Below are 27,621 nucleotides of genomic sequence, written 5' to 3' on the forward strand. Positions count from 1 at the left end.
TTATGCCAAAGGTAGTTAAATAGGGATGTTAGCTTTGAAGCAAGAGCAGTATTAAAAGCTTTAAAATGTTCTGCGGGGAGACCATCTGCAGCAGGTGTCTTTTGGGAAGATAGAAACTTAATGGCTTATATAATCTCAGAATTTGTAAAAGGGGAGCCTAAGGTTTCCTCTTGTGAATTGGATAAGGATGGATGAGGTAAATCCTTAAGAAAGAGTCCCAAGCAGATTGAGAATTGGTCAGCGAAGAGGAAAACAATTTCTTGTAGTACTGAACAAAAATTTTAGCAATGTCAGTATCAGATGTAACATCTTTCCCATTATTAAACGTGATGGATGCAATTCTAGATCTCTGTTTAAGATTAGCAAGGTATTGAGCCAGAGATCTTTGCATGGGTCACGCCTACGTAGGCACTATAGACTACCTAATACTACTTCCGGCATTGGCCATGCCTACTTTGGTAATTGGTGGCCTAAAGTACCCACATAGGCACGATTCTGGTGCTGATTTTCTTGGCGTTGGTGTGCGTCTCAAATCTCGGTTAAAAATGCCATTTGGATGGCATTTTTCATGGAGGTATGGGCACCTAAAGGCACCTAGAAAATTGGTGCCAGTTTGAGAATCCGGGCCTAGATGCTTGCAAAATAAAATGTAATGTCAATAATTTGCCTAAGCACAATTCTGTAAATAAGTGATTAACTTGCATAGCATGTATTTGCAATGGGGGCATACAGAAGGGAGAAGCATGAGTGGCAGATAGGTGTGCCTCCACTTAATGCATATGACTCACAGATTACTATAAATTATATGTGTTGCTTCCACTTTTAGGTGCTTGCACTTACACAGACTCTATGGCTGATATAAGCGTGGATGCCTACATGTTGGGCACACTCAGTGGTGTAGCGAAGATGAGAGGCGCCAAGGGTGGTGGTGCCACCCCACACCCTCCTCTCCACCCCTCGCTTCCTCTGAACCATCCCTCTCACACCCTCCTCTCCACCCCCGCTTCTTCTGCTCATCCCCTCCACACCCTCCTCTCCACTCCCGCTTCCTCTGCGCCATCCTCTCCATACCCTCCTCTCAACCCCCGCTTCCTCTGCACCATCCCCCCACACACTCCTCTCCACACCCTCCTCTCCACTCCCGCTTCCTCTGCACCTTCCCCCCACACCCTTCATCCCACCTCCTCCTTTCACGCTACAACACCACACTCACGCCATCCCTTCCCACCCCCGTACCTCTAAATCTTCACCAGCGTGAGCAGCTCCTCTGCCTCCTGCTCATGCTGGCTTTCCCTCTGATATCACTTCCTGGCCCTGCAACTCAGAAATGATTTCAGAGTGAGCCATGCCTGTGCGAGCAACAGGCTAGAGTAGTTGCTTGCACTAGCCAAGATTTTAAACAGGTATGGGGGCTGGGAAGGGAGGGTGTGAGCATGGCATCGGGGTGTGGAGAGGTGCCGGCGGCCCCACTGAGATGGTGCCTGGGGTGTCCGCCTCCCCCCTATTATGCCACTAGGCACACTGATACTGGATTACCCTGTATTCCACATGGGTGTCTGAAAAAAATGGGACCCCCCAATATTTTTGTTTTTGTGTTCAATTTATTTTATTGTTTTAAAATATATAAGTACAAAACAACCAAGCGCCTAAACAGTATTTTTCTAAATAACCCCAAAACAAATATACTGTTAATAAAAATGTATTTCTGTTATTGACAGGTGATACTGTAAGATGCTGTAAAAAAACTGGATGATCCCTGTTTTCAGGAAGTGACCATTAAGAGTCATTTTAGCAACAACAAAAAAAATTGGGATTACATTTTTTCGACAAAATAAAACATAAGCGTTTGTTAAGGGCGTTTCCTAATAACGGTTGGACTAATCTATTTAAAAAGATCACGTTAAACAATTCCCAGGGTTTTGAAACTATGCAAGGCGTCAAATTTTTTTTTTCCAGACACCGTATATTATAGAGCCTGGCCTTGGTCCTGTTGTACGATAGGTTCCTACTGTACAGCCTAAATGAAGGCACCCAGTTGTAGCATTACCCCCTGCAGAGCTTTTAAAGATTAAAAGCTTTGCATTTCAGATTATAAACATGTCCCATGAGGAAGTGGTTCTGTACCGCTCCCATCCATTGCCAGCAGCGTACCTTTAGATGTTAACACCTGGCTCTGGGCCACTTTGTTTGATAGTGAACCATAAGAAAGTAAATAGACTCTACATTCTCCTGAGCCCATATTATATTTCAGGTCAAAGGCATTTCTTAGCAGGTATGTTTAGTTCACACGCAAGCTTGCTTTGGGCCTGTTTCATTTGAGATTGAGCTAGCCACCCTGTAAAGTCTGGGCTAATGAAGGTTATAAAACGGATACAGTTTTCTCTATAATAACTACTGTCAACATGTTTTATTTATTCAGTTTTCTATACCGTTCTCCCAGGGGCGCTCAGAACGGTTTACATGAATCTACTCAGGTACTCGAGCATTTTTCCCCGTCTGTCCTGGCGGGCTCACAATCTATCTAATGTACCTGAGGCAATGGGGGTCATAAGGAGCAGAGTACATGAAGAAGAACATGGTACTATTCGAAAGGGTCCAGAGAAGAGCGACTAAAATGCTTAAAGGGTTGGAGGAGTTGCCATACAGTAAGATGTGAGAGAAACTAGGCCTCTTCTCCCTTGAAAAGAGGAGACTGAGAGAGGACATGATCGAAACATTCAAGATAATGAAGGGAATAGACTTGCAGCCTCTTTTACAAAGCCGCGCTAGCGGCTGCCATGCGGGAACGGCCCTAAATCCCTTTAAATCTCTATGAGCTTCGGGGCCATTAGCGCAGTGCAGCCGCTAGCGCGGCTTTGTAAAAGAGGACGTTAGTAGATAAGAGACAGGTTGTTCACCCTCTCCAAGGTAGAGAGAACGAGAGGGCACAGGTTGTTCACCCTCTCCAAAGTAGAGAGAATGAGAGGGCACTCTCTAAAGTTAAAAGGGGAGAGATTCCGTACAAACGTAAGGAAGTTCTTCTTCACCCAGAGTGGTAGAAAACTGGAACGCTCTTCTGGAGGCTGTTATAGGGGAAAACAACCCTCCAGGGATTCAAGACAAAGTTAGACAAGTTCCGGAATTTTCAACATAGTCCTCAGGACACATTCAGCTGATCAGGTTTTTAGGATACCCACTATGAATATGCATGAGATAAATCTGCATACACAGCCTCCATTGTATGCAAATTTATTTCATGCATGCATATTTATTGTGGATATCCTGAAAATTTGAATGGCTGTGTGTGTTTCCCTCTCAACCCCTGCTGTAAAAGAAAAGAGCTATGGAGATGCTACTGATTTGGCTTCTTTTTATGGTTCTGCTCCCATAGTGCACTGGAGCAGAGAAAAGAGCTAAAATAATTCTCCTCCAGGTTAGGGCTCTTCACCTTGGAAAAGACACAGCTGAGGGGAGATATGATTGAAGTCTGTAAAATCCTGAGTGGAATAGAACGGGTACAAGTGGATCAATTTTTCACTCTGTCAAAAATTACAAAGACTAGGGGACACTCAATGTAGTTACAGGGAAATACTTTTAAAACCGATAGGAGGAATTCTTTTTTCACTCAGAGAACGCTTTGCCAGAGATTGTGGTAAGAGCGGATAGCGTAACTGGTTTTAAGAAAGGTTTGGACAATTTCCTGGAGGAAAAGTCCATAGTCTGTTATTGAGAAAGACATGGAGAAGCCACTGCTTGCCTTGAATCTTGGGTTTTGGCCAGGTACTAGTGACTTGGATTGGCCACCTTGAGAATGAGCTACTGCGCTTGATGGACCATTGGTCTGACCCAGTAAGGCTTTTCTTATGATCTCCATTGTAAGTGGTAAATCCCACTGCCTCTCCTCTTCCCTCCACAACAGAAAGATTATGTTTGCCTGGAACTATGAAGATCCAAAAAGGTAGCACCAGAATACGCAGTCCATCTCCCTCTGCCTCTTATTAATTCCCCCATCAGTTACTGTGGCCATGCTACCGAAAGCAGTTATGGAAACAGACATAGCCAGGATCACTGACAGCTGGAATACAATCTGATCAAAACAGGCATGTCCATGGTTGTAAGTAGAAGCCAGTAAAAGTGATAACTATTGCCAAAAACCTTTATTAGGGTCTTAAAGCACCTTTAATACTGTATCATTGTTTTTGATGTTATCATTGTTACTGGCTTCTGCTTCTTTGTGTGATATATTTTCCTGACGTGTTTATGACCATGGCTATAGACAAAGAGTGAGTGACTGCTAGAGCCATGGACAGGACAATTAGAATGAGAGGGAGAGGGAGAAGAGCTAAGGTCAGGTGAAAGGGACAAGAAGGATCAATTCCTCAAGTGGATAGCGCCTGTCGGGGATCTTTGTATCATAAGGCTGTCATAATGAAAACACAGCGCTAATGCATGCTCAAAAAAAGGTATACCACAAAATGCAATAAAAGTATTTTGTGGTAATTTACCCGTCAGCATGTGCTAATTGCACTCTATTTAATTTTTTAAACATTTTTTAGCAGAGGCATCTCAAGTTGGGGAATAGCCATAGAAACAGTAAGGGCTCCAGCATTAATTTTTCATCAGTACTGTGCGGTAATTCGAAACATAGAATATGATGACAGATAAAGGCCACATGGCCCAGCCAGCCAGCCCATCCACAGCATCCACTATCTGCTCTCCCTAAGAGATCCCACGTGCCTGTCCCACGCTTTCTTGAATTCAAACACAGTCTTTGTCTCCACCACCTCTACCGGGAGACAATTCCACACATCTGCCATCCTTTCTGTAAAAATGTATTTCCTTTAGATTACTCCTGAGCCCATCACCTCTTAACTTCATCCTATGCCCTCTCATTCCAGAGCTTCCTTTCAAATGAAAGAGACTCACGAACATTAGCATATGAATGGAAAAAATATATGAAAAAGCCTGCAGTTAATCCTTCCTTTACACATGAAAATTCCTGCATTAAAACGCACCAAGGCCAGATTCCAGTGTGGTTTAGTAAATGGGCCCTTAGGATCTGCTTTTTCATTCAGGTCATAAATCTTTAAGAAAAGTCTTTCAAGGAAATAGGAATGTCATCATATCCATGTTTTTAAGTGTGTGGTGTGTGTGGGAGGGGGGGGGGGACAGGTTCAAGTTCAATCTATTTAATATACCGCAAATATAAAACCAAAGATAAATCTAAACGGTTTACAATAAAAATTTAATATAAACAATATAAAAATAGGGTAGGGAACAATAATTAAACAAAACGTAAAATACAATTGAAAACATGAGGAAAGAAGGGAATCGGTGGTTACAATAAAAACAAAAAGATTGGGGGGAGGGATGAACAATATGGTAGGGGAGGAAACAGAAAATTAGTTCTGCCCACACTGATATGAGCAAACCAAGAATTTAACTTTTGGGAAAGGTGGAGATGCTTTAAGGTTGCAAGTGATACCTTGAGAAAGCACTCTTGTATGTACTGTATATGTTCTTAAATTGAGGTGGCTCGGCTCTCACTTTATTGTGGATTTCAACAGTTGGTCTATTTACCAAAAGTATGACAAACCTTGTTATTGTTGCGTGAGCTGACAAACCCATTTCATCTTCATGCCCACATTCCATACTTATGTAAAGAGCTCAGTATTCTCTGTCACTGTTCCAGGTTTGCAGAATTTCAACGGACAGATACCGTCCTGTCAGAGATAAAGACAGAAAGAGAGCTAGTGATGAAAGTATAAAGCATGATCCATTGTTGCGAATCGTGGCAGGGATTTCCAGCAGTAGAAGCCGCAGTTAAACAAAACGACCTTAGTGCATACACCAGAGTCATGCCAAGGCCTGTTTGAATGGTGCAGCTATTCAGGGCGCAAATATGGAGTTGAGTGAAAATTTCTCCTCTCATTGGCAGTGGCAAAGCTGGTAGGTGGGGACCCCAGTGGACCTGCCAACAGGATGCAACTATAGATCAGAGTAGACCTGAGTGAAGTCAGCATGAGCTTGTATTTAAATTTAAAATAAAGCAGTTTAAAAAAATATCTGCAAGACCTACAGTTTTAGGAAACAAGACTCATGTAAATTACAGCACATTATCTATAGAATTATCAGTGGTACTTAAGAATCAAAACTGGTTATTAATACAGAGTAATACACCAATTTTAATATGTGTTAGCAGCTTAGCTAATGCCCAGTGTATTAAATGAGTAACCAGTGACTCCCAAATCTGGTACTGGAGCCACACCAGCCAGTCAGGTTTTCAGAATATCCTCAATGAATATTCATCCTGATGACGCTAATGAGCGAAACACAGTCGTGTGTCAGGCATGACTATGAGAGTTTTCTGAGATTCGACCTCATGGAGAGTATTTTCAGCCAGTTCTTCTGAAAGGGATCCAGGAAGTAACACGTTGAATGTGTAGTGAATGTTTACGTGGAACATTGAGCATTTGTAATGGAAGAAAATTGTGAAAAAACGGGACATTGATTGAACACTTGCTAAGGGGGAGGTCTCTCATTGTATTATTATAATAGTATAAACCGGTATTTATAATTGTGATGAATATTTATAAATTGTGATGATAAATAATAAATTAATGCATATATGGTTAAATGTAGCATATTTTATGGCTTCTTAGTAGTCAAAGCAATGAATATTCATGAAAGATATTAGCATGCATTGCTTCCAATGTATGAAGATCTCTCTCATGAATATTCATTGTGGATATCCTGAAATCCTGACTGACTGAGGTGGCTCAAGGACTAAGTTTGGAAGCCACTGGAGTAAACCATTATTAAGGCAGACCTAGGAAAAGCCACTGCATGGAATAGTGTTACTTTTTGGGAGCGAGATTGGCCACTGTTGAAAACAGGATATCGGGCTAGATGGCAGAAGCACAGACAGGTGATCACCAAATGCTCAACCAGCAGACAGACGAAGCCGACCAGCAGATAGTAAATTAAGAAGTTTTATTAATCAAAAGTGCCTGACATAAAAAAAAATGTTAAATCATACTTTTAAACTGGTAGGGGAAGATTTATTTTGGACCCCTAGAGACGGGGCCGGATTTTCCTATAGGCTAACTAGGCTTCAGCCTAGGGCCTCAAGATCAAGAGGGGCCTACATTCAAATTGTTAGCAAAATTAAAATTACACTATTCTAAAAACAGTGAACACTAAAACACTGAACCGAAAATAAGGAGAAATTCTACGCTTCGGGATCGGAACTGGCTCCGGCCACAACGGGGCGCCAACTCGGCTTCTCCCTTTCTTTTTCTCGCCCTGGGAGGAGGATCGGGGAGGGAAAGACGCCAGTCTGGAAACAGCTGGGCAAAGCCCAGCCCCGCGGGGAGAGAGGCAAAACATGGATCCGTCAGGACAGGGCGGCCCAGACTGGCATCGGGGGGGATGGGGTTTCAGTGGAAGGGGGATGGGAGGCAGGCAGGCTGGCATCGGAAGGGGGTGGGGGCTTTAATGGAAGGCAGGATGGCATGGGGGGTGTTCAATGGAAGGGGGATGGGAGGCAGGCGGGCATCGGAGGGGGATGAGGTGAGGAAGGACACACTGGGGGCACTATGGACATAGGAAGCGGCAATGTTGTATGTTATGTTTGATTAGTTATTGTTACAAGTACTATATATGGTGCTGAGAATAAATGTCCAAATAAGTGTTCTCGACTTTTTTTTATATATTATCCATGTCGCATTTTTTATAAAGGTTAGTACCAATAACAACATGTTTCATTTAACATATTGATATATATCACAGTAATGATGTATTTTATTATCTCTCATGTAATTTACAAACTTAAAAATGGGAGGTGAAAGGGCCTCATAAGTGGAATAGCCTAGGGCCTCTTTTCATCTAAATCTGGCCCTGCCTAGAGGCATGTGTCCTTTTTTAATCACTGGTGCAATAGAGAGCTGTTTAGTTTGTACAGACTTTGTGCATGATTTGTTTACAACCAACTTTAGAATTTATTTACTGCTGCTACTACTAATAATCATTTATATAGCGCTACTAGACATACTGTAACCCACACTGTAGCCCAGACCAGGGCTCTACAGCGCTCCAAGTGGTTACCTCAAAATAGCACACCAGCGTGTGACCCGAAATGGAGTCACCCTGCAGGACTGGACTTTAGACAGGAACCACAAATCAAAGCTACAACAATTGTAATTCATAGGAGAATAATTCAATTTTTATTCCTTCCTTCACAAAGGTAAGTTGTTCATCAATGCAGCTGAAAAATTGTCAGAACTCCAAACAGCAGCAAAACAAAAATACCAAAAGAAGCAAGAAAATAAACAGCACAAAATAAAGTCCAAATTTGCTCTCAGTATAATTTAGTCCCAGCTGCACCTGAGGATTCAGCTCTCCTCAGAGCTATCCCAGTCTGCTCCCAAGCAGGTAGTTTCAATAAAGTTCATGGCACTTGTTCATCAAACCCCAGTGCCCAAAGTTCCATTCAAGCCTCTGGCAGAGGCAGTCCACTGCCAGGAAAGGAGAGTGTCACAGGTTTTGCAAAGAAAGACCTCAAGACAGGCTTTCAAAATTCCCTCCCTGGGTGTTAGCAAAACCTCTCCCAACAATTCACACTCCTAGCTTACAAAAACAAAATAGTCCAAACAGTCAAGTGAAAAACCAAAACTCACTTTTTGCAGCTTGAGGCCCAGTCCACCTGCATGGCCTCAGGAAAGCCAGGAGCACACTCTGTAGGACTTTCTTCACACTCCATGGGTTGTTCCTCCTCTGGAATCAGCAGCTCCTCAGCTTGTCAAGCTTCTAACAGCTCCATGGGAATAGGTTTGTTGCTCCTGCTTGGCCCAGGGGACTCCCTAGGGAAAAAAGGTTTAAACCTTCTCCCTAGCTGGCCTGCCTGTCTGTTCTCCACTGCTGGTTAAAATACTCTGGGGCAACGCCCTACTCTAGGTGAGTCAGCAGTGTTCCAGGGGCCTCTTGGGCTCCCCCGATGGTGACTAGGGTGTAGATCACCTAATTCTTCCTCAGGCAATTCAGGCTCCATCTGGTGGTCAAAGGAGATATTATCAGTCCCAGGAACTACCTGTACCTTCCTGATTCCACCCCGGGATTTCATTTTTACTTTTTCCCCTGCCCTAACTGGGACCTTGGCAGGGAGAATACCTGGCTGGTCACAATACGCAGCGCTGTACATCAAAACAAAGAAGAGATAGTCCCTGCTCAAAAGAGCTTACAATCTAGTCAAGACAGACAAACTGAAGAAGGTGCTCAGGTGCTTAGCTGGGGGAATTACAGAGGGAATGATAAAGCAGATGTTGGTACTTAGAAGGTGGGTTGGAGTTTGGAATTGAAAGCGGTTTCAAAGAAGTGGGCTTTGAGTCTGGATTTGAATTCTGCCAGAGATGGAGCTTGATGTGTCAAGTCAGGCAGTTTGCCTGGTATGGTGCAGCAAAGTAGAAGGGACAGAGTCTGGAGTTGACCATAGAGGAGAAGGGCACAGATAAGAGAGATTTAGCCGATGAACAGAGTGCCGGGGGGGGGGGGGAGGAGGGTGAATGTGGGGAGAGAGGAGAGATATTGAGGAGCTGTGGAGCAAATACATGTATAGGTCAGTAAGAGGAGTTTGAACTGTATGCAGAAATGGATAGAGAACCAATGAAGTGATTTGAGGAGAGGGGTAATGTGGGCATAGAGACATTGACGGAATGAGGCATGCAGCAGAGTTCTGAACAGATGGAAGGAGAGAGAGATGGTTTAGTGAAAGGCCATTGAGAAGCAGGTTACACCTTAGCATATGCTAAAGATGCAATGGGAAAGATAGGGGGAAAAAAACATGCAATAACAGCCCTGAAATCCAAGCAAGGGCAGTGTATCGATGAGTAGGTGGTGTATCTTTGGTACCTTTTATAGCCCATGGAATTATGGTTTCTTTTTTATTAGCGTTTGTGCTTCATACACTTTGACTATTTTTTCATTCCAGTTTGTTTGTGGAGAGTTTTGTAGTAATCTATTCATCAATTTTAATATTTTTTTTTCTTTTTAAAATTACATTACATTCTAATTTGTATTCTGCCAAAGCCCTTATGAAGGATACCAAAAATATTAGATTCTGGTAACAAACCCAGTTATTATTATTTATATTTATATCACTTATAACCTAAGTGGTTTCACATTCAGGTACTCGAGCATTTTTACTTTTCTCTCCTGGTGGGCTCACACTCTAGGGCAATGAGAGATTAAAACCCACAACCTCAGGGTGCTGAGCTGTAGCTCTAACTAGAGAATGACACGGTGACGGTTTACCCGCGGCCACCGCATTTAAGCCGCGGGTCACCGCCGAAAACGGGGAAGAAAACTAGCAGTCGCTGCGGTGACGGGGACAAGGCCATTCACCGACCGCGGAAACGGTGAACAGGTTTGTCCCCGCGGGCCAATGTACCCCCTTCTAGGAACCGCTATTTACCTGTGTTTCACCGTGCTCCTCATTTGTCAGATCAACCCTTCCTGCCAATCGCAGCAGAAGGGTACCCAACCCCTCCTGCCGGTCCTCCCAATGGCCTCCCCTAAGATTGCCGGCAGGAGGGTACCCAACCCCTCCTGCTGGACCCCCCCCAACGAACCCTCCCACCCTGGAACCCCCTTAGTCTTACTTTCCAAGTTGGACCGGACAGCTCCTCGCTCGTCTGGCCAGCAGGCCTGCCTCCGTCCAAATGAGGCGGGCCCGCCCCTCCCCTCCCCTGCCTCCCAATGGCCTCCCCTAAGATCGCCGGCAGGAGGGTACCCAACCCCTCCTGCTGGACCCCCACCCAACGAACCTTCCCACCCCGGAACCCCCTTAGTCTTACTTTCCAAGTTGGACCGGACAGCTCCTCGCTCGTCTGGCCAGCAGGCCTGCCTCCGTCCAAATGAGGCGGGCCCGCCCCTCCCCTCCCCTGCCTAACCCACAGGATCCTAGGGCCTGATTGGCCCAAGCACCTAAGGCCCCTCCTATAGCGGGAGTGGCTTTAGGTGCCTAGACCAATCAGGCCCTAGGATCCTGTGGGTTGGGCAGGGTAGGGGCAGGCCCGCCTCATTTGGACGGAGGCAAGCCTGCTGGCCATACGTGTGAGGAGCCGTCCGGTCCAACTTGGAAAGTAAGACTAAGGGGGTTCCGGGGTGGAGGGTTCGTTGGGGGGGGGGTCCAGCAGGAGGGGTTGGGTACCCTCCTGCCGGCGATCTTAGGGGAGGCCATTGGGAGGACCGGCAGGAGGGGTTGGGTACCCTTCTGCTGCGATTGTCGGGAGGGCCGTTGGGGGGGTCTACAGGAGGGGTTGGGTGCCCTCCTGCCGTGATCGCTGGGGGGAGGGGAGACTTGCAGCCGTAGCCGCGGTCACTATGCTAATCACGGCAGCATTTAAAGTACATGTCGTGTTTGTTTTTGCATTGCTAGCCCCAGGGGTGGTGGAAGATTAGTGATTGAAAAACTGTATGAAAAATAACTATTTTAAATTTAGTGATCAAAATGTGTCAGTTTTGAGAATTTATATTAATTAATTTTTTCTCTGCGTGTTTTGTTTTTGTATAGTTATATAACTAATATTTAACTAAGTTTTAAAGTTTTAAAGTTTTAAAGAATGTTTCCTTTATACGTAAATAAAGAAAAGTGAATGGGATTGCAGTGGCGGTGACGGGGCGGTGAATGGGGTGGCAGTGGCGGTGACGGGGCGGTGAAGAGGATGGTGAGACGGGGACGGGGCGGTGACGGGGATGGTGAGACGGGGACGGGGCGGTGACGGGGATGGTGAGACGGGGATGGGGCGGTGACGGGGACCAATTTTTTCACCGTGTCATTCTCTAGCTCTACCCACTGCACCAAACCCCCCCCACACAGTTAGAACATAATGACAGATATGCAATTACAAACAGAATAAGGCATCAATGTTTTATGATAAAAAAAAAAATACTTCAACAAAAATGTTTTATGAAGTTTTCATGAAACTATAATGAAAAGTTCATTCAAAATTAAAGGAGCCTGATTTTAAAAAAAAAAAAGCATTCTAATGAGTAAACTTGATTGCCTTTGGAGATGGAAATTGCAGATAAAATTGCTTCCGTGAAACATGATCTGACCTGCCCTCTGGAAATGTAATTAATTCCATTAAATACTGTGGCACCTGGTCATACATGATTTGAAAAATCATAACAGAAAGCTTAAAATAGATCATTGCTTTCATTGGCAACCAATGTAATTTGATAATATATGGAGTAATTCTATCATATTTAGAGATAGCAAAGGCACCCTAACTTCAATATTCTGCACCTTTTGTAATCTTCTCAATATCCCTTTAAGTACAACCTAGATAGACTATATTTCAATAGTAGTCCATCTGGGATAAAATGAGTGATTGAACCACAATAGCAAAAAACTCATTTATGAAAATATTTTTGAACAGCCCTTAGTTTTCTTAAGATTTTTTACTAACCTGCCTGTTATAAAACCATGAAGCATTTTTTAGCATAGGCCGGCGTGCTGAATACTCTGTGCCTCTCCTGACGCTCAGAGAGTTCCTATGAGTGTCAGGAGCGGCGCAGAGCATTCAGCGCACTGGCCTGTGCTAAAAACTGTTTCCGTGGTTTTGTAAAAAGGGGGAACGGGGTAAGTTAACCTGAAACTCCATTGTCAGCAAATTATCTACCGTAATAGCACACCTAATCCCCTGTTTTACTAAGGTGCGCCATGCTCCTCTGCTGTGTATATTCCATTGCAAATATCCATTATGTAAATTAAGCAAGTAGTCACATAATTGTGCTCTGGGGGAATATTCACATCTGCATGTGTGTGTACACAAATGTGCTTAACTCGTGCATAGTATAACTCAAAATCAAAAAGAATGGAGGAACAATCATTGAAACGCCATGCAACTCCAGCAATTCACTGACTGTTGGGCAGACTGGATAGACCGTGCAGGTCTCTCTCCGCCGTCATTTGCTATGTTACTATGCCCAACCAGAGAAGCACCGCCTGCGCCCCATTGTCCTGAAAAAGTGGTGGTTAACCACGAAACGCGGGTTCCTCGTAGGAAGGGGTTTGTTGTAGGGTGCTTCTCTGGGTGTATTACCCTCGACACATTTTCCCACAGCGTTCTGGAGGTTTTTTTAAGCCAGCGATGTTTTAGAAGTTGAGCTCATTTCTTTGCTCTCGTCAAGCCTTAGGCTTTTTCCTCCATTAAATTAGGATTTTCAGTATCACGCCGTTGCAGCGAATTGATGGAGTTGTGTGGTGTTTAAATAACTTGTGCATAGTAACATAGCAAATGACGGCAGACAAAGACCTGCACGGTCCATCCAATCTGCCCACAGTCACATTCATGATCAAGGCAATATTGAACCAATAATCCAGTATATTATTACATTTTACTTGCTAAGTTCCAATATAAGATGTCTTTCCCTCCCTCTGAGATATATGAGACCTGAATGTGGTATAAAATACGCTTACTTGCTCCTGATCCATCCTTACTGTTTTCAGAGCTTGGACCATAAAAATGTCTGCCCTGCATTGATCTGCTTCCCCAGCTAATGAGGTGCCATCAAAACCTACCCCCACCCATCCAGATCTGTTTTGCCACATGCGGGACACAGACTGTAGAAGTCCATCCGACATTGGCTACACTGTCCCACTGTTGGCGTTTCTGGCAAAACTAACTCCAGCCCATTCTGATTTGTCTTACATAAATGTGAGCCCTGGTTTATGGAATTACCCTTCATGCTTAGGGTTACCAGATTTTCCATCTGGTAAAAGAGGATGTGTGTCCCCGCCCTGTTCTGCCCTCAGGCCTGCCCCATTCCGCCCCCGGGTCTGCCATGCTCTGCCCCCCAGCCCCTCCCATTCCAACCCCCCCCCCCAAATCCAGCCCCACACAAACTTCATCTATTTGGGCCAGGGCTGTGCATGCGCAGATGGACTCCAGCCCCGGCCCCAATCTCACCAGCTTTTCAAAACCAGGACAAAGTGCCGGGTTTTGAAAAGCCGTCCAGACGCTCAGACGTCCTCTAAAACAGTGATTCCCAACCCTGTCCTGGAGGAACACCAGGCCAATTGGGTTGTCAGGCTAGCCCTAATGAATATGCATGAAGCAAATTTGCATGCCTATCACTTCCATCATATGCAAATCTCTCTCATGCATATTCATTAGGGCTAGCCTGAAAACCCGATTGGCCTGGTGTTCCTCCAGGACAGGGTTGGGAACCACTGCTCTAAAAGAGGACATGTCTGTGGAAATCCTGGCAACCCTATTCATGCTGCACATGTAAATGGTGACTGAAGTGTAAATCTGGTCTCCAATGGAAGCAAGAAAAGGAGAAATAGAAATGGAGTTGTAGGAAAAAGTTATGGAGATAGAGAAATATAGAAATGGAAATGAAATAGAAGATTTCTACTACTACCACTACTACTATTACTGCCATCTATGGTTTTTATAATACAAGCAAATATACATAGATAGCATTGTACGGGTCCAAAGAAAGATGCACAGACAGATAAATGGAAGGTTTTATGGAATGTATTACTGTGAGTAGAGAATGACACGAGGACAAATTTTTCCCCGTCCTCGCAGGAATTCAATTTTCCCGTCCCGTCCCTGTGAGTTTTGTCGCTGTCCCTGCCCCATTTCTGTAAGCTCTGCCTTAACCGCCCAAGCCTAGAACACTTATGATTTTAAAGTGTTTGAGGCTTGTGCGGATGAGGGCGGAGCGTGCAGGAATGGAGCAGGGACAGGAAAAGAACTTGTGGGGACAGGGAAACATTTGTCCCCGTGTCATTCTCTAACTGTGAGCATAGCTAAGATTACTGGACAGGTGAGAGATGTACATTTTAATATATTTCTCAGGCTAAAAAGCCTGTGAAGAACCAAAAGAGAGACATAATAACTGCTAACTTGGGCCGCTGTCTGCTTGAAAAAAGCTTTTGCAATTATTTATTGAAATATTGCCCTCCCCCTTTCCCTGTTAACCCCATAACAATATCACAGAGCTTGAAAATGTAACAGCACAAACTGATCATGCTGCATTAGTCATAAAATAATGCATTAGCAATAACTTCTAAAAGACACTGGAGAGCTTTCAGACTAGGCAGCAAGGATTGTCCTGCAGGAGAAATACTTCCTTCAAGCAGTAAATTGAACAGGCAATAGGTGTAATGTCTCTCTGGTCTCTTGTTTCCATGCAGATATTTATTAACAACGAATGGCATAACTCTTCCAGTGGAAAGAAATTTCCAGTATTGAACCCTGCAACTGAAGAGAAGATTTGCGACATAGAGGAAGGCGACAAGGTAAGTTTTCTAAAGTCAACAGATACTAAGGATGAGATTCAGTAAATATAGTGACCATTTATTTTTTTCTTTAAAACAGGACAGGACCCCACACCATCCCCCCTCCCCGGATCCTCCCTGGATCCCGTTAAATATAGTGGAAAATATAAACAGCAGATATAAATTCTCAAACTGACACACTGATCACTAAATTGAAAATAAAATTATTTTTCCTACTTTTGTTGTCTGGTGATTTCATGAGTTTCTGGTTGCACTTCCTTCTGACTGTGCATCCTTTCTTTCATTTCTTTCTGTCTTTCTTTCTCTGTCCCTGCCCCTTCCACCCCCCCCCCCGCCCAAGACACCACTGCAGATTTCTCCAAGCCATTGCCGCCACAGCAACAGGCCAGGTGTGTGGAACGACTGCATAAGCCTTCTCCCCCCCATGTCATTTCTGACGTCGGAGAGGAAGTTCCGGGCCAGCCAGGCAGCGATTGGCTGGCCCAAAACTTCCTCTCTGATGTCAGAATTGATGTCGGGGAGGGGGTGGGGGAAGGCTTATGGAGTCGCTGCATGCACCTGATCTGTTGCTGCTTCAGTGTTGGGGAAGCAGGTCTCTTTCTCTAACTTCCTTCCCACACACCCAAAAGAATCCTGGGCTTTGCAATTGCCTGTCCCGTTGTCCCCACGCACAGCTTTGGGACGCTTTTTCTGAAAATGGGACATTTCAGCATCCTGGAGCTGTGCGTGGGGACAACAGGACAGGCAATCTAAAAATGAGATGGTCCCATTCAAAATGGGACGTAATGTCACATTAGGTAAATAGGACCCAAATTTGAATGCTGAAAAAGTCTGTGGAGGGCACTGTTTTCTCTATGGTACTTTGAGTTATTTGCCATTTACAGAATAGCATGTAGCTCCGGAATCAGCGCCCAACTTTGGGCACAAGGATTTACAGTAACTGAAATCTGCTGTAAATCTTCGACTGGAAGTTAGGAGCAGATTCCTGGAATTCAGTAATACTGCACACATCCCCTCCCATGGTCTCACCCCCTTTTTCAATTATGCACTAACAGGTGCTTTTACAAAGCTGTGCTGTTGAGCAGCGCACACTAAATACTGAGCCTCCCATTCTACTCATATTCATATGGGTGGCTTAGCAGCAAGGCTACGTAGACAGATCTTTATAGAATACTGCTTATCAACATGCACTGCAAATCCTAATTGGAGCTATAAACCCTGGCCTACATTTCTGGTGCCTATTTTTGCTGGGGGATCATGACAATAGTCCAGCTGATCATGGCAAAGGAATCTCCAATCAGCTGAGCTGGCAGGACTCCCCAAAAATGCGGTGTAGGGGAGTCCTGCCGGCTCAGCTGATCGGGGTTTCCCCTGACGCAATCATCTGCACCGGCAGCAGATCCCCGATTCCTCTCTCTCCCTCCCACCCATCAACTGACCAATACCCCTGTACCCATTCAAGGAGAGACTCCTCCGCGTGCCCAACATTCCCACACACCCCTTTGTAGCTTTGTTGAAACATCAGCAGGATTGATGCTCACTCCTTCCTGCCTGAGTACAACCCCGACACCCCTCCTCACACACACAAAATTGGCTGGAAGGATGCCCACTCTCTCATGTCTGAAAGCCCCCCCCCCTGATACTCCACCATACCTTGGCTGGAAGACCAGCAAGAAGAATGCCCACTTCCTCCTGCCAGCAGGTCCGCCTCTTCAAAATGGCATGCCTTCCCCTTCCCAGTGCCCCCTGGTTGTACTGGGAGGGGCCTAAGACTCTTATTGGCCCAGATACCTAAGGCCCCACCCAAAGGAGGAGCCTTATGCACTTGGGCCAATCAGGGCCTTAGGCCCCTCCCAGTGCATCCCAGGGTACACCGGGAAGGGGAAGGCCTGACATTTTGAAGAGGTAAGCCTGCCGGCAGGAGGTAGTGGGCTTCCATTTTACTGGTCTTCCAGTCATCTGGATGCCAAGATGCCATTATAGACTAGGCTCTCACCACGCAACTTCATTTCTTTTCTTTCATCAATAATTTTATTGGGAACTTTCTTAAACATTACACTAGTCTGCCCATTATGGCATAAAGAATAGAATCTACCATAGGAGGAAAACAAAATATGAGGATTTGATAAGTATTAGGAATGTCTCAAATTTTGCAATGAAGCTTTTTTTTTAGGGTGGGCTTTGATATTGAAACACCCCCAAATCTAATTCTTCTACACTTCACTTAGCATTGCACAATGAGGAAGACTGTAGGTTTTACACACAATCTAATTACATAAGAAGTTAATGTTCACTTGCAAAGAACACACATACTTTCTGTGCTGTAATTCTGAAAATGTATGGGAAACAGCAATCACTCTTAAATACTTTCTACCAAGGAGACAAATCCAGTGGCTTAAGTAATCACTTTAAACCTAGTGATCTAAATCCCAATCAGCAAATGATGAACCCACAGGTCTGGAGAACTTAATTTGTGTACACAATTGGGCTAACAAAGAATTGGATATTACCTTTCTCTGACATGTTGAATAATGGAAATTGCAATCCCAAAGCTGAGACATTGTTGGGGATGGGTTTTTTTTTTATCCCCTCTTACTGGTTCTTCCAGACATTGCTTAAAAATCATAAAGCTCCTGGAAAAATGTGAGAAAGCCAATACTCATCGAACAAATGACTAGCGAAATGTAAACTAAGTACATGGTGTTCATAATTACAAAAGGGTGTTAATTAATCTTTTCTTGTGAACAGCTTTTGGGTTGCATTTCCCAGAGGTGTAGATTTCTGTATTCAGTTGAGCTTCATAAAAGTGAAAGTGTTTTGGTTTTCATTTGCACTTCTGTTTTGGAAGCAAACCGGTGGCCTCTTCAGGTTTCTGCTTTATGACATATGAACTGACAACTGTAACCTTCTTTTATTAATATACCAAAGCAAGATGAGATTCAATTTCAAAAGTTTTGGACCACGAGATATGCTGACTATATTTTACGGGAAGGATTGTCATACACATTGACAAAAGTGCTTCTATTTGTGCCAGTTGATCAAAATGATTTCATTACATATCCTATATAATAAAAGACTAAGCGCACATGCGCACTTAGGATTTCGTGTTCCCTGCCGCTGTGGTGTGCGATCCGTGGCCGCCAATCCGGCGGCAGGGAACATTCTGGCCACTCCCTTCCTCCCGTCCTCACTCACCATGGAAGCCAGGCAAGCTCTCTCCCTGCCCGCGTCCTCAGCAGGGAACACACCTCCCACCCTAACTCACCGCTGCCGCCGCCGCTGCTGCTGATCCTCCTGTAAAGAGCAGCCTGCGATGGTGGCCGGCTTTAGCGAACCTCGCAGGCCGCTCTCCAACCTCGGTAGCACGTTCCCTCTGACGCACGGGATCGCGTCAGAGGGAACGTGCTACTGAGTTGGAGAGCGGCCTGTGAGGTTCGCTAAAGCTGGCCACCATCGCAGGCTGCTCTTTACAGGAGGATCAGCCACCACGGGGATCGTGAGAGGAGCCGCCGGTTCTTTGAAACTTGAAAAAAACCTTCAGCCGCAGCAGGCCAGCGTGCGGGAAGGGAAGGGGGAGGGGCTGAACGGAGCAGGCCAGATCGCGTTAAGAGAAGGGAGGGGCCGAACGGAGCAGGAATGGGGGGTGGGGGGAAATGCTGCTACAGCTTCAGCAGGGACCTGGAGGGGAAGGGAAATACCACTGCTACTTCTGCAAAGGAAAGTGGGGGGGGGAGAGAAGGGAATGGGGGTGGGGGAGAAGGGAATGGGGGGATGGGGGAAAATGCTGCTACTACTTCACAGGGATCTGGAGGGCAAGGGAAATACCGCTGCTGCTTCTGCAAAGGAAAGTGGGGGGGGGGGGGGGAGAAGACAAAGGAGGCCAGGGAGAGAGACAGACAGAAATAAAGACAGACAGGGGACCAGAGAGACAGACAGAAAGAAAGACAGACAGACAAAGGGTGCCAGGGAGAGAGAGAGAAAAAAATAGCAGGAGGGAGAGAGACAGAAAGAAAAGAAGAAAGAGACAGGAGCAGGGAGAGAGACATAAATAAAGAAAGACAGACAGGCATATTCTAGCACCCGTTAATGTAACGGGCTTAAACACTAGTCTTTGTATAGTTATCTACATACTTTTAGATGCAAGACATGTGGTGGTAGTGTGGTGGGGGGGGGGGGGAGCTGCTACTCTTCTACAGCTAATTCCTTCAATGAACCTGACAGTGGCCCTGCTTTTCAATTAAGCTATATCAAGGGTAGTGGTTCTGGAGCTACTCCATGAAACATCCAATGAAAAGGGAACACTCCAGAGTTTTGTTCAAATTTTTGAATTTGCTGAGTTTAATATAGTGCATTCTTTGTACTTGGCTATTTCTACTGTATGTTTGCAAGGTAAATCAACTCTTCCTGCCAGCTTGAACTCATCTGGAGAACAGAGCAAGAGCCAAGATCTAATGGAAAGTTGTTCCAGGTCTTCCACTATGTTACCAAACTACAGTGCTCTAGAAAACCAGCAGGGCTATTATATTTGTCAGTGATGCACTAGTGCTCAGGGTAAGATATGTGTTGCCCTCTGGACAATCATCTACCTAAGAAGTATTTCAGGAATATCTTTCTTTTTTTATTTTCTTCAAAATCCATTGCTTAGCTATAAAACCAGGATACTTAAAAAAATATTTAATGGCAGTTTTAAAAATACTGATGAAATCAATACCACCGATTAACAAAATATATTTCCTACCAAAAAAGTGGAAAATTCCTTTCCCAAGGAAATAGATCTAAAAAATTTAACTGGTATACTTGAAACATCACAGAATGAAATTCAATATCAGGGTACTTTGCTTGTTTCATTTGTTTTAGAACAGGTCTTAAATATGATAATGAGAATTTACTTTCGTCTCTCCCAGAGTTTATTTCTGGGGAAAAAATATGGATTTTCCCTGATGTAACTAAGTCCACTCAAGAAAGGAGAAAATTATTCTTGGCTATGAGGGAGGAGACAATTAAAATAGGGACTACTTTTTTGCTTAGTTACCCTTGTAAATGTCTGGTTAAATATAAAGGAACTAAATCTGTTTATTTTGTGCCTGAGCAATTTCGTAGTCTTCTGGATGAGAAAAAGATCAAAAAACAACAAACAAACTGCAGATAATGTACAAGATGCAGGCATTGTTTATTAAACCAATCAAAATGCAATAAAATATACAACCTTATTACCAACTAAGGGACCCGACATGGTCCGTGTTTCGGATAACATGTCTTCCTCAGGGGTCCATGGTGGTTAAGGTTTGAAACAAAACCGCACAAACGATAACAAACAAATGCCCATGTAAAACAAATGTAGACAAGCAACGCCTGTTCATCATTGTACATAGTAGGCCCTTTCATTATCCGTAGGCCTCTGGGAATCATTCATTTCTGTCAGTATTCCAATAAGAAGGCATAATGGAGGTCTGCTCTAATGACTTCCCTATTCATAATAATTATATCCTTCCAGGTATCAAAGATGGATATGGGATTGTCATCTTCTTCTTCTATAGCTGGTTGTTCTTCCAGTAAATTACTAAGCCTTTCTTCCGGAAAACTGAATATATGATCCCAGGCGGGGAAGGCCATGTTGGAAAAAGCGATCGAGAAGCACAAAGAAAAAAAGAATCCAACGTAGTCTGCAGTGAAGCAAGCAGCAAGCAAAAAACAACGAACAAACTGTAGATAATGTACAAGATGCAGGCGTTGTTTATTAAACCAATCAAAATGCAGTAAAATATACAACCTTATTACCAACCAAGGGACCCGACACGGTCTGTGTTTCGGATAACACGCCTTCCTCAGGGGTCCATGGTGGTTGTTCTTCCAGTAAATTACTAAGCCTTTCTTCTGGAAAACTGAATATATGATTCCAGGCGGGGAAGGCCATGTTGGAAGGATATAATTATTATGAATAGGGAAGTCATGTACAATGATGATCAGGCATTGCTTGTCTACATTTGTTTTATATAGGCGTTTGTTATCTTTTGTGCGGTTTTGTTTCAAACCTTAACCATGGCGGAAGCGGCTAAGAGGTATTCTCGCTGCGGGGTAAGGGGCATGGAGGGAGAAAGGGAGGAAAGGTGGAGTGGAGAGGAACAGACACTGAAGGGAAATGGGTAAAACAGAGTGGGGAGAAGACGCTGAAAGGACATGGGGAAGACAGAGTGGGGAGAAGATGCTGAAAGGACATGGGGAAGACAGAGTGGGGAGAAGGATGCTTAAAGGACATGGGGAAGACAGAGGAGGGAGAAGGATGCTGAAAGGACATGGGGAAGAGATATTGGGAGAAGATGCTGAAGGGAAATGGGGAAGAGAGAGAGAGGGGAGAAGATGCTGGCAGGGAAGAAGGCAGAGATGTCAGACTATGGGGGGAGCAGAGGGAAGAAGATGGATGCCAGATCAATTTGGATGGGGGGGGGAGAAAGGGAGAGTCACAGTAACAGAGCAAATGGAAGACGTAGAGAAAAGAGAGACAGTGGATGGAAGGAATTGAATGAGAAGATGAGGAAAGCAGAAACCAGACAACAAAGGTAGAAAAAAATTTCTATTTATTTTCTTTTTTTGTAGGATAAAGTAGTATATTAGTTGTGTTGATAAAAATGTATAAACAAAGCCCTGCCAGCTGAACATCTCTTTCTCCAGTTCAGCAGCCAGAACTTTGATTTATAAGGAAGGAAAAAGCTAAATATTGCAGTACTGAGGCTTGTATGGATGCTGCGATGATGGTGATGGGGCGGTGAATGGGATGGCGGTGGTGGTGATGGGGCGATGAAGGGGATGGCGGTGACGGTGAAGGGAATGGCGGTGATGGGGCGGTGAAGGGGATGGTGGGCCAGGGACGATGCAGTGACTGGGACAGATTTTTTCCCCGTGTCATTCTCTATGTTAGATACTGTTCTACAATACCAGCGGAGCTTGCCATATCCTGACCTGGATGTCTCAATTTCATATCTGGACACTCCATCTAAAATGTGCCTCCAAAACCTGTGAACACCAGGACATGATTCTTTATCTCTAATTATGCCACATGGGGGAAGGGGTAAAAATACCCCAGATCCTAGCAAACACCCTCCCTTATCCTTTCAGAAGGTACTCTTTCCTATAACCTCCAACACCAAAAAGCATTCATCCGTTTTCTTTCCACTCCCACCAATCCCTCTAGATTCCAGCAATATCTCTTTTTTCCCAGTCTCTTAATTTAATTTTTTTTTTTTTTTGCAAGCAGCAGAATATTTATTGGAGTTACAATAGGTGTCATGACTACATTTTCTTAAATGATTTTGGACACTGGATCTTCCTGCTGTGTTGCGCCAGCATCAGCTCTTCCTCTGATGTCACTTCCTAGGCACGGGTCCAGGAAGTGATATCAGAGGAAGTTTTCTAAGGGCTCCTTTTACTAAGGTGTGCTAGCGTTTTTAGCGCGCACTAAAGATTAGCACGTGCTAACCAAGCACTAAATGAAAAATACTAATGCAAGCTCTATGGCGGCGTTAGCGTTTAGCACATGCGATATTGTAGCGTGCGCTACAACTGCTAGCGCACCTTAGTAAAAGGAACCCTAAGTTTCCAAGTTTTATTAAAAATTTGATAAAACAGTTATTAATATTTCTAAGTGATTTGCATTATAATTCAGGGTAAAAACACATAGACAATACTGAGACATAAAATCACTTACTAGCAATATAGGAAAGGGGGGTAGAACTACAATTGTGATAGGAAAGTAACACAATAAGGGTAAAAATGTTAAGGAGGGTTGAGTGGCAGCCTGCTGGCGCAACAGCAGGTTGGGGGTTGCTCTCCGCACTAGGAACGCTGCATAGGTATAGGGGAAGGGAAGTGGCGCTCAAGTGCGGCAGTGGAGGAGGGGGCAGGAAAGGAGCAGAGAGGAGGACAGTTGCTTGCGCCCTCACCAAGATAGCGCCCATGGCAGACTGCCCCGCCCCCTTACTACTCCACTGAGTATCACCCATCTTATAGGATACAATCAGATGCATTCACTGATTGATGGATCTAGGCATGCCCTCCTACTCCTTCTACTAACTTAGTACAAGTGGGTGTGACTTCTTTTTTGGCCCATCAATGCGTATTTGTGCTAGTGTTCTGTAACATTATCAGGTGTCCTGATGCCATTATAGAACTGGCGCTCCCTGCACTTCATTGGGGTGCCAAACAGAAGGACCAGTTTACAGAACTGCTGCCTTCCTGTAGATTGTCATTCCTGTGGGGACAGGCAAATAAATATTATATTGAAATGTACATCACCCTGATTCATCAAGAAAAAGTGAGAGTTAAATGCAACATAATAAAATAATATATGTGATGTTCTTTCAAATAACTATGCTTTCTATATCTTTATTGCTGTATATTTGAGAATATGAAATGCATACATGAGAATATGAATGTCTCTGTGCACAATCTACATGAAACAAGTGCTATATTTGATACAGTAAAATAGAGAAATAATTCCTGATATCACAATTTCTAATGTTGACTGTTTTGGGGTGTTTTGTGTTTTTTTTTTCTAGGAAGATGTAGACAAAGCTGTGAAGGCAGCAAGAGCAGCATTTCAGCTCGGATCACCATGGCGTAGATTGGACGCTTCAAAAAGAGGAGCGCTTCTAAATAAACTAGCTGATTTAATTGAAAGGGATCGTTTGATTTTAAGTGTAAGTGATAGCGTTGCCATTAAAAGTGTGTGGGAGGGGGGAGGTAAGGGAAATAATATTTTCATACCTATTCCATAACCCCAGTGAGGTACCACCCCTGGAGAAAAATGCAAATCTAGGTTGACAGCGAATAGCAATTGGTAAATTACTGCACTACCCTTTTCCTTGATACAGTTAATGACTTTTCTATAACTGCGGTGGCCCCTAAAAAGAAGATGATAGGTCTGTTGCAGCAAGGGGAAGGAGGGATGAAATGCTGTATATGCATTACTTTAGTGCAATGTGAGGCATGAGATTAAAGTCCAAATGCTTTAAGCTCCTGGGAAACAAAATAAGCTCTGGCATTGTAGTATTATTGCATATGTAGAATGCATAATTGAATACTGTTGACAATATTCAAATACAAATTTATTTCCTTTGTATTTTATTAGTTGTTTCCTTAAAACTATTTGTTTCTCTGTGTTAATGTAACAAGGTTTCTCTTGTGAATTATATTTGAAATTTGATAAATAAATAAATAAATAAATATTTTGTTTGGATTAAAATATGTTTGAGTAATTTTATAGCAATGTAGATAGGAAACAATATATACACCAATACAAATATATGAGAAACAGATTTTGGGGAGTGATCATTCCAGTTCTGTTCAAAGTTCTAGAAAGAGAAAACCTGTTAGTTACTGTTTGATAGCTGCTATATTCGTCTTATGTTGTAAATTGTTTTGATTGCTTTATATCTGTTGGCTGTTATGATTTTTTTTTTGATTGCTTTATATCTGTTGGCTGTTATGATTTTTTTTAGATGCGATTTGTCTGTGTATAATTTGAAATGGGTTTTGCATTATATGAGGGGCTGCTAAAAAGTTCTCAGCCCCACCAGAAAAGTTGGGACAGTCTCCGTCAAGGGCTAGACAGGGCCGGATTCTGAAACCGGCGCCCAAGTCAGTGGCCACCTTAAAAGTGGCTGCCGATTGCCTGTTAATCATTCTAGGGTGCCAGCTACAGAATCATAGTTTTGGGAAGTCCCTGCCGTTCAGCTGATGGGGGAGGGGGTAATTCCCCTGCCACGATCGGCTGAGTAGCCACGGCAGAGAACCCCTGAATCCCACCACACTGTCTATGGCAGGAGGAATGCCCACTCCCTCCTGCCGTTAGCCCTCCCCCCCCAACACCCCCCCTGAAATCCATCCTGTACCTTTTTCTAGAAGGCTGGCTGGAGGGATGCCAACTCCTTCTGGCAGGCAGGCCTGCCTATTCAGAATAGTGAGCCTTCCCCTTCCCAGTGCACCCTGGGATGCACTGGGAGTGGCCTAAGACTCCGATTAGCCAGATCCCTAAGGCCCCTCCCAGGGTTTTCTAAGCCTACATTCCAGCCACCTATCTTGGCATGAATTGGGGCTGGATAGCCACTTTAGCCCACATAATGCCACTTCTGACATTGGCCATGCCTACTTTGGTGTTCCGTGGCCTAAAGTGGCTACCTAGCCCTGATTCCAGTGGCCATTTCAGCTGTCTTTTATTTAGGCGTTGGTAGGCACTTCAACACTGTCATTTCTGACTGTATTTTTCAATTAGTTAGGTACTGACAGGGCGCCTACTGACGCCCAAATTTAGGCGCGGGTTATAGAATTTCCTCCTTAGATCTGCAATTTTCCACGTTTTTCATTCTGTATTTTTCAGATGGAATGAAAAACGTGTAAAATCACTGGACTAAGACTCCATTGAGACTGCCCTAGTTTTGATGGTTGAGCTGAGAACTTTTCAGCAGCCCCTCATAGATGTTTCTTTGAGGCTTGTTAATAATGGGCCAGATTCAGTAAATGGCACTCAAAATTTAGGCACCAGGAAAAATCTACACTCAGAGCTATTCTATAAAGGACACTAAGGGATGCCTGCACCCAACTTTGGATGCAAGGACTTATGCCAACTGAATCCTGGTGTAAATCCTTCTGTGCATAACCCCATCATTCTTTAACACTGCTTCTAAATATAGGGAATGCCCCTGACCCGCTCATGCTCCTCCCATGGTCACACCCCCTTTTGGGTTGCACATGAGACATTTTGGACTTGCAGTATTATAGAATAGTGCATAGTAAAATAGGCATGTAAACCTCAATTAGTGTCAATTAAGTGCCAATTAATTCTAATTAACATCAATAATCGGTTGCTAGCACCCAACTGACTAATTAGTTTATGTACGCATCTGGGCTTTGTGCCCAAATCTGGGTGCCCAATTTTGGTTGTCTTATATAGAATCCGGTGGAATGTGTGCATTTTATTATTTCATTAATTTATTTTAATACCACACAAAACAACTAGCAATGCATGGGATAAATTAATATTTAATAAATAACCCTCTCCCCCCCCCTTTTACAAAGCTGCATTAGGCTTTTTTATTGCCGGTTGTGGAATTCTATGAGCGTTGAAACTAATACCGCTGTAGCGGTGTTAAAAAAAAAGCCTAATATGGCTTCGTCAAAGAGTGAGGGAGAAATAAATAAGATTATGCAATGCATGCTAGTTGCAAGAAGAAATAATTGAATGAACAATTACCAACAGTAGACATTGTTTATGCTTTCGTCTCTAGACAATGGAGTCAATTAACGGTGGGAAACCATTTGCTGCTGCCTACTTTTCTGATTTAGATGGCGCCGTTAAATCTTTACGTTACTGTGCAGGTTGGGCTGACAAAAATCAAGGTCGTACCATCCCAATGGGTGAGTGGCATTAAGAAAAGTATTTCAGAACAAAACGTGTAGCTTAACTCATTTTCAGTTGTATTGTTTTTTCAAGTTTAAGGGAATTTATCCACTCGCATCAGCTTCTCTGCAGTCTTACCATAAGTTTTATTCTTTTCTTATCTCCGTTTGTCTTTCTCTGTTCCTATCAAGGTTAAAAAAAACCCCACAAAAAACCAGAGGAAAGAAGGAAACAAAATAGTCACATATCTGCTTGAAACCTTTGTTATAAAAGATCAAAATAGTTTTTAAAAAATGGCCAACTTAACCAAAATTCCTGCTTCAGGAGCAACAACTCATAATAATTCTATGTATATAATAGAACAAAAGCATTAAGACATACTAAATTCATTATTCATATATACAAAAAGTAGAAACTTAACTATTAATCGCAAGTATCGAAACATTCAAGATAATGAAGGGAATAGACTTAGTAAATAAAGACAGGTTGTTCACTCTCTCCAAGGTGGAGAGAATGAGAGAGTGCTGTCTAAGGTTAAAAGGGGATAGATTCCGTACAAACGTTAGGAAGTTCTTCTTCACCCAGAGAGTGGTGGAAAACTGGAACGCTCTTCCAGAGGCTGTTATAGGGGAAAACACCCTCCAGGGATTCAAGACAAAGTTAGACAAGTTTCTCCTGAACCAGAACGTATGCAGGTAGGGCTAGTCTCAGTTAGGGTGCTGGTCTTTGACCTAAGGGCCGCCGTAGGAGTGGACTGCTGGGCACAATGGACCACTGGTCTGACCCAGCAGGGGAAATTCTTATGTTCTTCCCCTTTAGGAGAGGAAGGGAGAGGAGTGGTGTGCTTAGTGCTCACACATGTTCACTTTAGGCCCTCTCAAAAAAATTATTTCTGGCTATACTATTGATTATTTTGCCCCCAGACAGTTATTTTTAA

At 43.8% G+C, this 27,621-nt stretch overlaps 1 protein-coding gene across 1 annotated transcript in view; it reads left to right on the forward strand.

Annotated features, from left to right (window-relative positions):
* Positions 1-27,621, forward strand: part of ALDH1A1 (aldehyde dehydrogenase 1 family member A1) — a 105,297-nt gene that overhangs the window by 18,694 nt on the left and 58,982 nt on the right. Inside the window, exons 2-4 of the mRNA XM_033924558.1 lie at positions 15,188-15,292; positions 23,845-23,985; positions 26,572-26,701. Of these exons, the coding sequence (XP_033780449.1) occupies positions 15,188-15,292; positions 23,845-23,985; positions 26,572-26,701 (376 nt within the window). The remainder of the gene's footprint in view (positions 1-15,187; positions 15,293-23,844; positions 23,986-26,571; positions 26,702-27,621) is intronic.

The sequence above is a fragment of the Geotrypetes seraphini genome, chromosome 1, assembly GCF_902459505.1.
Source record: "Geotrypetes seraphini chromosome 1, aGeoSer1.1, whole genome shotgun sequence".
Classification (NCBI taxonomy): Eukaryota; Metazoa; Chordata; class Amphibia; order Gymnophiona; family Dermophiidae; genus Geotrypetes; species Geotrypetes seraphini.